This window comes from Caloenas nicobarica, chromosome 4 (genome assembly GCF_036013445.1).
Source record: "Caloenas nicobarica isolate bCalNic1 chromosome 4, bCalNic1.hap1, whole genome shotgun sequence".
NCBI lineage: Eukaryota > Metazoa > Chordata > Aves > Columbiformes > Columbidae > Caloenas > Caloenas nicobarica.
In genome coordinates this window covers 8133659-8146917 of record NC_088248.1, presented here as the reverse complement: position 1 = coordinate 8146917, position 13259 = coordinate 8133659, and the positions used below count along the sequence as shown (strand labels likewise).

At 36.0% G+C, this 13259-nt stretch overlaps 1 protein-coding gene across 3 annotated transcripts in view; it reads right to left on the bottom strand.

Moving 5' to 3' along the window:
• The window catches only part of SEC24B (SEC24 homolog B, COPII coat complex component), a 47531-nt gene that overhangs the window by 22761 nt on the left and 11511 nt on the right, over nucleotides 1-13259 (bottom strand). For 2 of the 3 annotated variants that reach the window (XM_065633960.1, XM_065633959.1), the window contains exons 3-7: nucleotides 12371-12556; nucleotides 7067-7171; nucleotides 2976-3056; nucleotides 1078-1259; nucleotides 583-767 (exon numbers count right to left, since the gene is read on the bottom strand). In XM_065633960.1, coding sequence (XP_065490032.1) covers nucleotides 583-767; nucleotides 1078-1259; nucleotides 2976-3056; nucleotides 7067-7171; nucleotides 12371-12556 — 739 coding nt within the window. The remainder of the gene's footprint in view (nucleotides 1-582; nucleotides 768-1077; nucleotides 1260-2975; nucleotides 3057-7066; nucleotides 7172-12370; nucleotides 12557-13259) is intronic. The other variant, XM_065633961.1, reaches the window with a different exon arrangement.

Here is a 13259-nt window from a genome sequence, read left to right as displayed (position 1 = left end):
TTGTTAATTTGAGGCAATGAACAAAATTTGGGTTTGAATTAGAATTAAGATCTTTGGGAAGAGAAATTTCCATTTACTTAGCTGCACTTGACTTGGGATAGTAGGTAACACTACTTAATGTTAATTAGAGGTGAAAGAATGCATCGTGATTGCAGGATTACCACAGTAAAATATACTCACAGTTTATTCAGTGTATTTAGGCATGATCATCATAATTCTCTGGAAAAAAATCCTATGCAATATTACAAAAATATTCTATGAAATGTACTGCATAACATTAAGGTGTTTATTAATAGATTTGGGTTTTTTAGATCGATAAAACAAGGCAAAGATTAGGCAGGTTTCTTAATGTTTTAATAAGTGAGCTACACTCAGGCTGCATATATAATATATACTGATGGTAGGAGAGTTTCAGTATTTGTGTAAGGATGCAGAGAATAAACTTATTTTCAAGTGAAAGGGGTTATATTAGCTCATCACAAAAATTTAAGGTAAGGAGTCAGTTCAGACATTTTTTGACACTTTAAATGATTATTAGTCACTGAAAAATGCAAGACACTCTTCTAGACACGGTACACTTACTCTGGGCTGCAGTTTAATTTCCTAAGATCGGAATTCAAGTTAGGCACAGGTGCTGGAACTGAAGATACAGGCAAAATATTTCTATCTTGTGTAAGGTTTACTGGTCTCAAGCTTTCTGGCTGCTGAGAATGCTGTAGGCTTAACCCTCCTAAGGAAGAGGACAGCTGGTTCACACCTGGATATTGCTGAAAAAAGTAAGAGCATTGCAAACTGGTAAACATACAGCCATGTTTAAACAACCTTAAACTTTTTGTAATCCTGATTCTTCCAGACATGTATTAAAAAAAGATACAGCGGTACTTAGTAACAAATCCAAACAAACAAGAGAAGAGTTGTATGGCAGAAATTTTAAAAAGCTAAGACAAATGTGACATACCTTCCAAATGTCATTGGACAAGATTCAATTTCATGATACAAATCAACATAGAAAAAAATCACACACATTCCTTTCCACACATAAGAAAACAAGTTACTAGAAAGGCTGACAATCCAAACCTGTGGATAGTGCTGAAACCCAGAATGGTGTCCTGGGTTACTGGGCTGCACAGGAGCAGGCGGTGCTGCATTTTGGTAGCCAGGCTGCAGTGTTGGGTACCCATAACCAAAGGGCTTAGAAGCTTTTGATGTTTGGGGGACTGATGGAGCAGGAACTGGGCTGCTGGTCACAGAACGTGTCTCTGGAAGGACAAAAGAAATCCCACAGGTATTGAATATACTTACTATTTTTTTATTAGTTTAAATGCACAGACCTAAATGCTTAACAAACAATATTTTTTCCATTTATAAGTTTTTGCATTATCCATCGAGTTGTTTATGTGCACTGACCGGATAAATTAGCAACTACTATTACTGCAACTATGCTGATAAAGGTGGTATACATAGGAAGATAACCGTAGACTTGTATAACTACTGACAAAATACTATTTTACAGGAGAAAATGCAACTTTCAGTATTTCGAATGAATTAAAAGAAATAGAACCCCCATTTTATTCCAAGATTTGCACTTGATATAAATGGCAAAAGAAACCATTCATGCTTAGTCTCTCCTCTACCACTTATAAATACTTCTAAAACATAAGGCTAAGACAACAGAACTAGTCTCCAAATGTAGACACAGAGCTTTTCTTGAAGTAATGCAAAGCCCTCCTGTATATCCCTGCAGCACAGTTTGGTCCCACTGTTTTTGAAGTCTGAATTGAAAGTAACACATAGACCTAATTTCATAGAAAACCATTGTAAAGAGACGAAACTACTCTTTAGAAATATCTACAAATGTGAGCTAAAATTCAGAAGAATTTAAGCTTGGTAAAATCTACCAGGAAAAGTACTGGGCAAAGAAACCAACCGCTCAAGAAAACAACTGACAAGAAGCTACGTTTGGGGTGGACACTCCAGAAGGAGTCAAAAAAAACCCAAAACCAAACCAAACCAACAAAAACCAAAACCACAACAGATCTAAGAAACGTAAAGGAAGTTGATTCTGTTACTCTTTAAGGAAAGGAAAAAGAACAAGTTATTTTTAGCATACGCCTTCAGCAAAACCAAAGTGGTTAGTTATCAGCTGAGAAACGAGAATTTGTTATCGTGCAGCCATGCCTCTGCTTCTCTTACAGCATGAGCTGGACCCTATGTGGACAGCAATACTGGTTTTTCACTTGACATTTACACAGGAACCCATCAAACCAAGCAAACTACTGTGGCATTCTCAAGGGCCAGAACGGTGAAAGAGCCAGAGAGGGAGCCTCCCCCAATTAATCCAATTATCATTTAAAATACTGGCTAACATACCTACATTGAAGAGCATCTTTTCCACCTGCTTTCGATATAACAACTCTTCAGATTTCAAAACTGAGGTAGTCTGCTAGTAGGTTTATTTAGAACAAACCTGACACTCCAGACATTTTTAGAGATGAAAATAAGCAAAACAGCAGCCATTTTCTTTAAATGAAGAAAAACAGAAGAAGAAAATAACCTGAACCAAGCATCTCTGCAAACTGACTATTGTTGGTCTCTCAAAACTTCAGTGGTGTGTCAGCTATTATCAGCTATTAATGTCAACACAACCAGGCACACAGAATAGCCTAGAGAAAGAAGCCTGTTTCACAGAGAGAATGCTTTCAGCGCTTTAATCTTACAAGGGAAATAATGATTTATGATACAGAGAAGTTTTATTAAATGGTTACTCAACTTCAGCATTAAAACTGCAAAAAGTGATTAAAAAGTGAGGTATGTTCTCTCTGATCATTTTCTCCAATCTGTACATAGGTATTTCCTTTCACCTAGTTTTTAATTAACAATGAACAAAACCAGAAATAGGAAAAACCAACCAACCAAACAGTAAACATTAATTCTGAATCATTCGTTTAAAGATTTAAAGATGATAAATCGCTTACCTGGATAGCCACCTCCTTCCAGGGCATCATAATTGTTCAGAACAGGAGAGGCACTGCTTGTAGTAGAGGAACTATCAATTGCTGGGGAAGAAAAAAATACTTAAAGTCAGGTGCTTCAAAAATGGCAAATTTTTGAGAAACAAGAGACTGAATTTTTTTCTAAAAACTTTGGTAAGAAACTGTCAAGGAAAATCCTGGGGAAAAAAAGACAACTTGAGCCCTAAGACTTGCAAGTTATTACCACTGCAAAGAGGAGGGGGAGGAAGAGATACACAATCAACATCATATTAAGAAACCAAACAAACAAGCACATGCCAAACAAAGAGCAAAAGAAAGATCAATGAGAAAAGGACAAAAACAATGAAAAAGGTTGTTTCTTGAAATAAAATTAATTTCCTATTAAACTAGAAGTTCTTTCCAGACTACAGCAACTGAAGCAGTGTACAACATTTTTAAAAGAGTCTCTACTGTGACTTCCTTCACTGACACTGCGCTACTGAGAAGGATCCACAGTGGCCACACATCCCATTGTGAAGCTGAAAGTATTTCAAGCAAAAACTTCCATGGTGGAACATTTGAGATTTGATCCTCTTTCAGTCTCCTGCATATGGAAACATAACATCACTGAAATTTGGGACACATCAATACCATGGTAACATCATGACTCTATAGATTATTTTTGAGCATTTTGCCTTTAAAGCTTTCAGCTAAGAAACAGAAAAACTATTTCAAAAAACAATAACAATAGATTTTATTTTACATCCTATATTAACAGTGGAACTCATACGACATCAGTTTTCAGATTGTTTTTCACTGTAAATTTCCCTTTGTTTTTCTAAAGTTTATCAAACAACATAACTGCAAGATTTCTTTTCTTAACAAATTTTATCTTTCTTTCTATTCTAGAAACTGAAGGAAAAAGAATTCATTATTTTGTTCCATGAGCAGGAACACTGATTTGTATGTCTGGCAAGTCCCCCTACAGAAAAACTCAGATATACTTTTATTAGGTCAATAAGATCAAGATTTAAGAATTTTCAAGAAGTTTTTCTTCTCTCTGACCAGAAGTTAGTTCTGCATTTCAAAAAAATACCAACAGGATATACGCACAGTTGTGAACAAATAAGACGCTAGTCCAAGCTTTGTGTTTTTACTACTATGTCACTCTCTGAAGTTTTTCTCACAGTAAATTGTATTAATAAAACTATATCCATCTATAATAAAATTTCATACAAAATGATGATGTTCTTTTCACGAGTAAGATATTAATGATACAGTGAAACATTATACGCTTCCCAAGCTCTGCTGGAAAAGGTAAGAGAAACCAATTTGACAAATACATGAAAGAATATACTTTAAAAGCATGCTGTAAGTAAAAATAATGCCACTCAGTCATACTTCTACTACCAGAAAAAATTAGCATCATTTCTGACATGCAGAAAAGTTCTAGTCAGAAAGTATAATCTCAGATATTTTGAAACACAAACAAGGTCTGCCTAACTTAAAATAAGAATGTGAATCCTATTACTGAATATCTCACATACTTACTGAAGACCTTGCCCTTAATGTCTTTGCTTCTAAAGAACTTTCAGATGTTGTAACATATTCTTGAGAACTGTCAGAGTCCCAATGCCTACAAGAATTATGATGTACTCTGTTCTACACTCCACTGGAAAACAAGCAGTTAAGTCAAAACCAGCAAATCGTACAGTTTCCTGCAGGCCAAAAGGAGCTTCGAACTTTAAGCTAGTCACATGCACATGGAAATCTCTCAGATTCTCCCTCAATAAAAAACACAAGAACTTACACATAATTAAACAACAGTTTTCCTATGCTTAAATTAAGCTACAAGAGCTGTCAGAGTTTACTTTAGCATAATAAGCACCAGATCAGAGAACCCATTAGGAAGACAGAAAAAAAATGTTTTATAAACAAAAAAAAAATTAGAAAACACTGCTTAGACAAAAGTAACACTTATAACATGCTTTTACTGTTATGTAATTATTTTACCAATATAACTTTTGCTTTCAGAGTTTTCAAGAATTCTTTTGCAACATAGTTAAAGATCTAACAGGTGAGAGTGACAAAAGAATTGAGAAGCTACACAAACACAGCAGCCAACACCTATTTTTCATAAAACCACTGGCACAGTCTATCTACAGTTTCAGTTTAGGATTTACATTAACCCCTGGTGTCAGGGCACAGAACAGGAAGCTTATAAATCGCACAGCCTATGTATTGAATCTGGGTGCCCCTTCACTCTTTTGCATAAGATAAATTTAAATACAATGACCGCTCAAAGGCTACAGGCTTTAGCGAAGTACAGAACTCGAGAGAGAAAGATGGTGGGGAATATAAAAAAAAGTTCTGACATATCCTTTGACGGAAACGTTGGGATAGAATTAGGCAAAGATAATTTCTGCAGATAATTCGGTAGGTAGCTGTGCAATAAAAAAACCAAAACGCTCTCCTGGGTCTTCTAGCCTACTCTTTAAAAAGCAGAGTTCAACCAGCAGCTGCATGAAAACAGCCAAAGCAAACTTTATATCCCAAAGTGGAATTTTTTTCTAGCTGGTAAAGTCTACTTAGACTCATAGCATTAGAAAAAAAAAAAGTTATCTAAACTTAGGAAGTATCCATAGATTTAAAATAGGAGTTATTCAAGAGTTACTGTGTGTAAATTTCATACTAACACTCAAGCCTGTTAAAAGATCAAATGTGTTATCACACAAAGGGTGAGAAAGTAAAAAAGTGAACCAATAATCTGAAATAGCAAGAATGACAGAGGCTATACCAAGTATCCTAATACTTCCGCTCTACTAAGGGTGGTCTAATCATATCACTTGTATTGATAGTATTGCATCCTCCAAATCTTGTCCTTCTCTGGCTGGAACAATGACAAGTGTCTTTGGCAGAAAATGCCTTTCTCCTTGGAAAGAGAACAACAGCAACTATTTTCTTCTAACGTTTTGCTAATAATTCAGCATAACAATTGAATCAATATTATTCAAATTGATAACATGAACCCATCACACTTAATTATGACCTGGATGTCGTAACTGTTTTGCTCCATTCTTCACGATATTATTAAGGGCACAATAAGCTATTTTCACAGTACTCTAGTTTTACAATTTAATTATTTTAATAGTATTCAGAATTATATTACGCCATTTTTTCCTGCCTAGTTACAATATGAATCATAAGCTTAAAAGGAAAAGCTAGAGAAGTTTGCTATCCCAAATTAATACTCAAAGCCAGCACACACAAATGGGAGCAGTATATCAGCACAAGGCGCGTGCTATTATTACTTCCATCTGTCAACAAGGGTAGAAGTCTAATATTTAATCTCGAAAAGCTTTTAATATTGTTACCACTCATATATAGATTGAAAGACTTGTAAGAAAAAAAGTTACCACCCAAGAAACTAAGGTGGTGAGAAACATTAAACTCACAAAATCAGGCAATTCTGACCAAGTAGAGGCAGAATCCTTGCAACCGAGAACGTAACACTTCAATCAAGCAGGACAAACTGCTTCTTAAAAAAACCAAACTAAATAAACTTTTAAAGTCGCCTACAAAGCAAGCAGGTTAAAACTGAACCTGTGTGCCAGACCACAGAGACATATCTTAGTACAAGGAAAAAAAAAGCAGCAGAGATTAATTTACTGTCTTAAAAAGCACACTTCTTACCTTTCCATATTTACTACCTTAATTGTAAGACTTCCCTATACATAAAATGGGAAACAAGTTAAACACTGTTTAATGTAATGATACAAATGGCATCTAGTAACTTCTAGAGCTAGTTATCCTCAGCTAAGAGTTTAAAACCCACTGCAAATCAAAATATTAAAAATAGAGAGGTCTTGAAAGTTGTGAATATTACTTTGTTAAGATACATAAAATCTGACCACTACTGAACTCCCTTGTGTTTACTATACTAATAACAGCTGGGAAATTTCTAGTCAACTTAATACATGATAAGTCCAAGTGATGTTTTGTCTTAAAGAAAAAAAAAAGTTTCAGGGGATGGAAATATGGAACAAAACTTGAGTAGGAAGAGAGCAAGACACTAGTGTAAAGCTAAAGCCAACCTGCTTCCTCATCCTCCTCATCCTCTTCCTCATCATCTGAACTTGATGACAAGGGAGCTGGTGCAGAGCTAGCTTGGTTATTAACATATCCACCATACTGCATGCCTGTGAAGTGGAAAGCACAAACATAAAAGTCAGACAGACAGGAAAGATGAGAAACAAAAGTCACAAATCATTGCATTAAAAGTGAGAGAAATTAGCTGTTCCAGAGAAAATCCCAACATGCAAATAGTTAAATCTACGATCCTAGACTACAGAACTATAGTTCATATATGAACTATATGAGCAGTACAACAGAAGCAGTTTTTAGTGGGCTAGTTTAGCGAAGTATTAGTAGCACATGGAAGTTAGCAGCAAATTTTATATGGGGGTGTGTGTGTGCACATGCGTGCAGGTGTATCAGGAAGTTAAACACACACAGAATTTCTATACATGTGTTTGAGTTTGTCCAGTAAAATACTTTGATAAGTTAATATACATAAACGAGTTATTTCCCAGATAAATTCAAACGGTGTTATGGAAACATTAAACTTTTTCTTGGCATACCCACCCCTTCTAAGGCAGGAATTATTCATGTTGTAATTCCGAACACTGTTAGAAATTAATGAAATACACTGCTGCTGCAACAGAGTCAGGGAAATTTAAGCTAGGTAAACCTGAAAACTTGATTAGCGTTATTCTAAATTACTGCTTCAAAATTCAGGCTTGTAGACCCATATTTAGGCACCTAAATACACTATCTACTTTTAAGATCTGGTGACAACAACTGTTACCACAGTCACCTCCAAACCATAATCTATACGGTTTTTTGGAAGTAGGTTTTTTTGGTAGTGAGTTTCTTTGTTGCTGTTTGTTTTGGTTTTGTTTTCTTTTGTTTGTTTTCAATATCTAAACACATGCAAACAATACAAAAAAGCAGCACATACATACACCATATCAAAACAGAGTAAAGCATGCAGCAATGGCTTATAATCAGTTTCCTACATTACTCATCACTGATGCAATTTCAGCACCTCCAAGATACCTAAGTTTCTTTCATCACAGGGCAGAGTTAACAAGGATTTTTAAGTATGCTTGTAGTCAGTCAGGCACACACATCCTAAATAGATGCAAGAGACCACTGTTTCTCACTTAGCAATCCAATGGATTGCTATGGCAAGAAAATGTCCTAATTCTTCAAAACTTCAAATTTTTTCACATTCTTTTTAAGAGTCTGGGATTTTTTTTTCCCTGTAGAAGCACTATGGCATCATTACAATAGTGTTCTTTATTTTAACACTATATATCACTATGAAAGTGTTGCATGTTACACATAATCTGAAATCACCATGGTAATTAGTAATCCCTCCATCCACAACTTAAATCAACTATATCAACTTTTATTTTATTTGAACTATGGCTAAACATGCTGTTCGATGGCTTTTTTAAAAAGGGTTAACAAATGAACACAAGAGGACCATTTCAATTTCACTTATGAAAAACCAACAGAATCAAGGTGAAAAGTATCTATTCAAACAATGGAAAAGAAAATAGAGCAAAACAACATTCTTGAGAAGCTGAACTTCCATACAGAGGTTAGTGCAAGAAGAGACTGACATTATTTCACTTTATCTAGTGCATTAATACTCCTACAATCAAATTTCTCCACAATGCAAGTAGGCGCAATGATGAAGGCAAAAATCAACTCAAGTGCACCTGAGGAGCTATAACTCAGTCCCATCTTCTATGAGGGCTACTGGATGCTCTTGATAAGGAGGATACAAGAAAATAATTCCCTGTGCAAAACCAGACTACAGCCAAGGAGACTATGTCTTTTCTCAAGCCTGGGAGAGCTACTGTGGAATAAGACAGAACAACTGCATCACCGACCTAAATTAATTAACGTGCAAGTAAAAGGGAAAAAAGGTTGGGATGACAAGAGATGGACTGTAACACGGAAAGCTGAAGTACAAGGGCAGACTAACAAATACAATGTACACAGGCAGGAGAAGAAAGGAAGTAAATCTACCTAGAAAGGGCATGCCAATGCAAAAAACTGCAAGCATGGGCAGGTGAGAGAAAAAGACTGAATTAGTCATTCTACTAATGCTACTTTGGAATGTTTTTTGGAAAATAAAAACTTATTGCTAAACTCTCCCCTTTTCCAGTCACTGGTCACATACATAATGGATGTATGTGTTCAGAAAGAACATATTTAAAAAAAGATTAAAAAAAATGCTAGTGAGAGAGAAGTTGAGTACCATGAACTATGTCACTATGAATCCTCTGGAGGCAGGGCTGGTTTGACTCTTACCAGCCTTGTGAGTTTGTGAAGAATTTTGTTTTCATTGCCAGCAGTACTTCAAATTTCTGCCTTCAGGATACTCCTGTGCTAGCCTAACTGTCCAGGCACAAAAATCAACCTTGAGAACTGACCTGGCTGAAAAATAATCTAACTTAAAAAGTCATTCTCAGGTGGAAAAGCCTCCAGTCCAGGTTCACTGCCCAGCAATGCCACCAGTAGGGCAGCACAGGAGAAAAAGCAACTGAAAGGCAGAAATAGGTAGCTGAAGACAGCAGTTCCAAGTGCCACCATGTGCTTCATCATGATTTCTTTTGCGAAAACTCAGTGCTGCTTAGTATCTTTTACAGAGTTGCTAATAATGTTAAAATCTCCTATTCTGAGAACTGCAAAAAGCTTATTTTGAGATCAGTATTTGAGTGAGATTACTTCATAGGTCTGGCTTAAAATGCAACCATGTAATTTAAATTGACGCCAATTTCTTGGACTGGAAATGTCTAAATCCTGCTCCCAGTGCACCTGAAATACAATAATATCACACTCTAAGGCTTTATCCCATGATATTTTACAGACAGCTAGAAATGTAGGTGGAAGGGCACAAAAGGATAAACTGGGATAAGAACTCATTTGCCTATGAAATAAACCAACTATTTCAGTGGTTTAAGTACAACCACCCTTACAATTAAAGACTTTAAAACTTAAACCACATAAAACATACACTCTTAAGTTTCACAATAGAGACCCCACCAAAAGTGAAAATAAAATAACCACATGCAAAAATAAACTATATTCTGAAGTTCTTTAACTGGCTCTCTATTCATAACCCTCATATTTTCAAGGAATTTACTATGGCAATAAGATCTTAATATTACAAATAGTAGTTCTCACAAAATGAACCCTCCTCTTCTCCATTCTTAAACTCTTTGCTTTAAATTATTTTCATTTACTCATCAGCTCCTCTCATCAACATAACAACTAAGGAAACCTACAAACAGCATCCAGGCAGGACACACATTCCCTAAGTTCAGCTCTAGGATGCCACTGCCAAGTAAATTAGTTTACCTGCTTTAAATTTGTACATTTCAAGTTCTCTGTACTATTAGAACTTAGCCAAGTAAACAATTAGAATATTTTAATTCTGTACAGGAATGAGCACACAGGATCTTAAAACAATGAAATCCACTTTGAAAATTAATTCAGATCAGTTTTCCAGAATGCTTTCATGTAGGCAACACTACTCTAAGAAGAAAAAAAAAAAAATCAGTTCGTTTAATCTCTGCATGAGAAACACACTTGGAATTCTAACAACCCAGACACATACTCAGTAGATGTGTTCTGTTTTTTCGGTAGATTAATTTCTACAAATATTGTTATTGTACTTAATTGTTGATAAAACGGTATTGTGAGGGTACATTAAGTATTTCCAACTCCTCAAACAAAACTAAATGAAAAGAGTTTGAAGTTTTCTAATGCTCACAAAAATACCATCTAAGCATAGAAACATACGTGTGTGATGACATGTACATGGATTTATTATTGATTGTATTAATGTAAATACAACCAGAGCAATGCAAACTCCTGATTACTTATCTATATATACCAGAAATAGGTATATTGTTGGTTTTGAAGCGTGCTCATGCAGCTACTTATTGCATTAATCTTCGCTTATATGGAAGTATTTGAATTTAGTGAAGAGTCCAGCACTGATCGCAGTGATTTGTATTTAATGCACCAGGTGTTCACACATTATACTGGAATCACTGCAAGAACATATATATTGCACATCAAGGTAAGCACAGTTAAACAGCTAAACCCCTTTTTCTCATTAGAAATGTGGTTACGTGATTTATTTGGAAGATGAAGCAACAGTTTTGCTCTAGCAAGCACATCTACCGTATGAATTCTACCCAGTAACAAAATCAACTATAAAACTGTGCAAGGACCAAGCACGGTTCAAAAAATTGATTTATCATTTTCTTTAAAATGGTACACTGTACACAGAACTTTATAGCAATGAAGAATTATCTTTTTGCCTGTAAGATATACCGAGTTGATTCACAGACAAGTTTTTTCTTTACATTCTCCACTCCACCAGAAAAAGGGGGAAATGGAGGAAAAGGGGAAATTTAGACATTTATGTCAGAGGACCTTGAAATTTAAGAATAAAATAAAACATGCAGTGACTGTCCCACGCCATGCTTTTGAGAATTATTTTGAAGACTAGACATATCGCATTGTTATAGATGAAATCAATGTCTATTTCTACCTCACACACTGAGTTCTTTTTCCATAAGAATTTAAAATTCTGAATTTTCCAAGAGAAAACAGAGGAAAAAAAAAAAATCAGCGCAGTAAATTAGATGTGGAATACTAGATACAGAAACATACAGCAGTCAAAAGGGAGGTCAAAAATATAAGGGCAGAATTAGCATGGCTGAAGAAGGCTCAAGACCCAACTGATTCTCTGCCAAGAGGCTACTAACATCAGACTAGGAAGGAGCTTATACAAGAACTCCTCTGTCCTCCCACAAGAACTTTCGCAGCAGCATTCCAGGGGAGCTTACAGCTAGGGAAATAAGAAAACAATTCTTTTAGTTTGAATGTAATACTCAAACTCGCTCCATTTCCCAGTGCTAGTAAATTGCTAGTTTACAGCTGATTTTGCAACACAGACCAATTGCAAAAGCTACTTTTAAGATGTTCTTCCAAGATAGCAGTCAGCTTTTTAGAAGAATAAAGAAATTAAAAGAAGGGCTTTTTGAGGAAGAGACGTGTAAGGCTGCCGACCAGGCAAACAAGCCAAAGGTGACATATGGCCAAAGGAAATCAAACAGAAGAGATAAGAGCAGCTAGAACCAAGGTGGTAGAAAAGAAGAACACTAAGGGAGCCTGAAGAGATGCAAGAGAGGTACCCCAGTCAGGCCAATACAGCAGATCAGCAGCAAAGCTGCCAGCATTCATTCATGTGTGCATGTGGAACAGGGCAGATGTCTGTCCTGCAACTTCCCATCCCCTTTTAGTACCTTCCTGAAGGGATGACTCTGGCGACTGAGTAACAGAGGGTGAAGATCGTGGCTGTGAAGAAAGGCTTGGAGCAGGTGCCCTTACTGACGAGACCACAGCAGAGGAAGTGGGTGTTCCAGCACCAGGCTTGGTAAATGGAATGCTCTGGCTCACAGAGTGCATGGGCTGTGGAGAATCAACGCCACCTGAAAACAACAGCAGAAGGTGGGAACACTTTGTTTGTATTTGCACAAACAATTACACAATGCAAGCAATCACATTTGATTTCACAATAAATACAAAAACAATACTTCAAAGAAAGATGCCTTCGAATAAGTATCTATAGAAAAGCTGGTTGGTTTTTTAAATTAAATACCTATAATATTAAAACTCCATTAAAACGATCAAATTGCTCTGACAACTAACAACAAAAAGCAAAGAATGATGTAACAAGACCAGAGTTAAGCAAAAGTTAAATTGACACATTTTTGATCCATCCCAACTCCATGCTTTCACAGGTTCCTCTTCCCAGACAAGAACGCCATCCACATGGGATAGCTCCCTCTCAATATTCCTCCCACAGACAGAAAACCCAGAAGTCAGCTGTATAGCCAGTCAGTGTTCTGCCTCCCTCAAAGGGCCGGCACTCTGCAATTTTAGTACTCAATTATGAGGCCCATACTCCAAGCAATCTCCTTCAGTCAACTCTAAGTATTCCGCACTTCTGATGTGTTTTAAACGTCTGGACTAGATATAATCTGCTTTAAAATGTCAGATTAGTGCTTTGAGAGATTTAACACAGTCCGGTTGAAATTTCTATCAGATAAGGACAATATAACTTCCAACTAAGTTAGCTTTTAAAAGGGTCACTCTTTGTTTATAAATTGAAAAAATTCATCATATTATGAT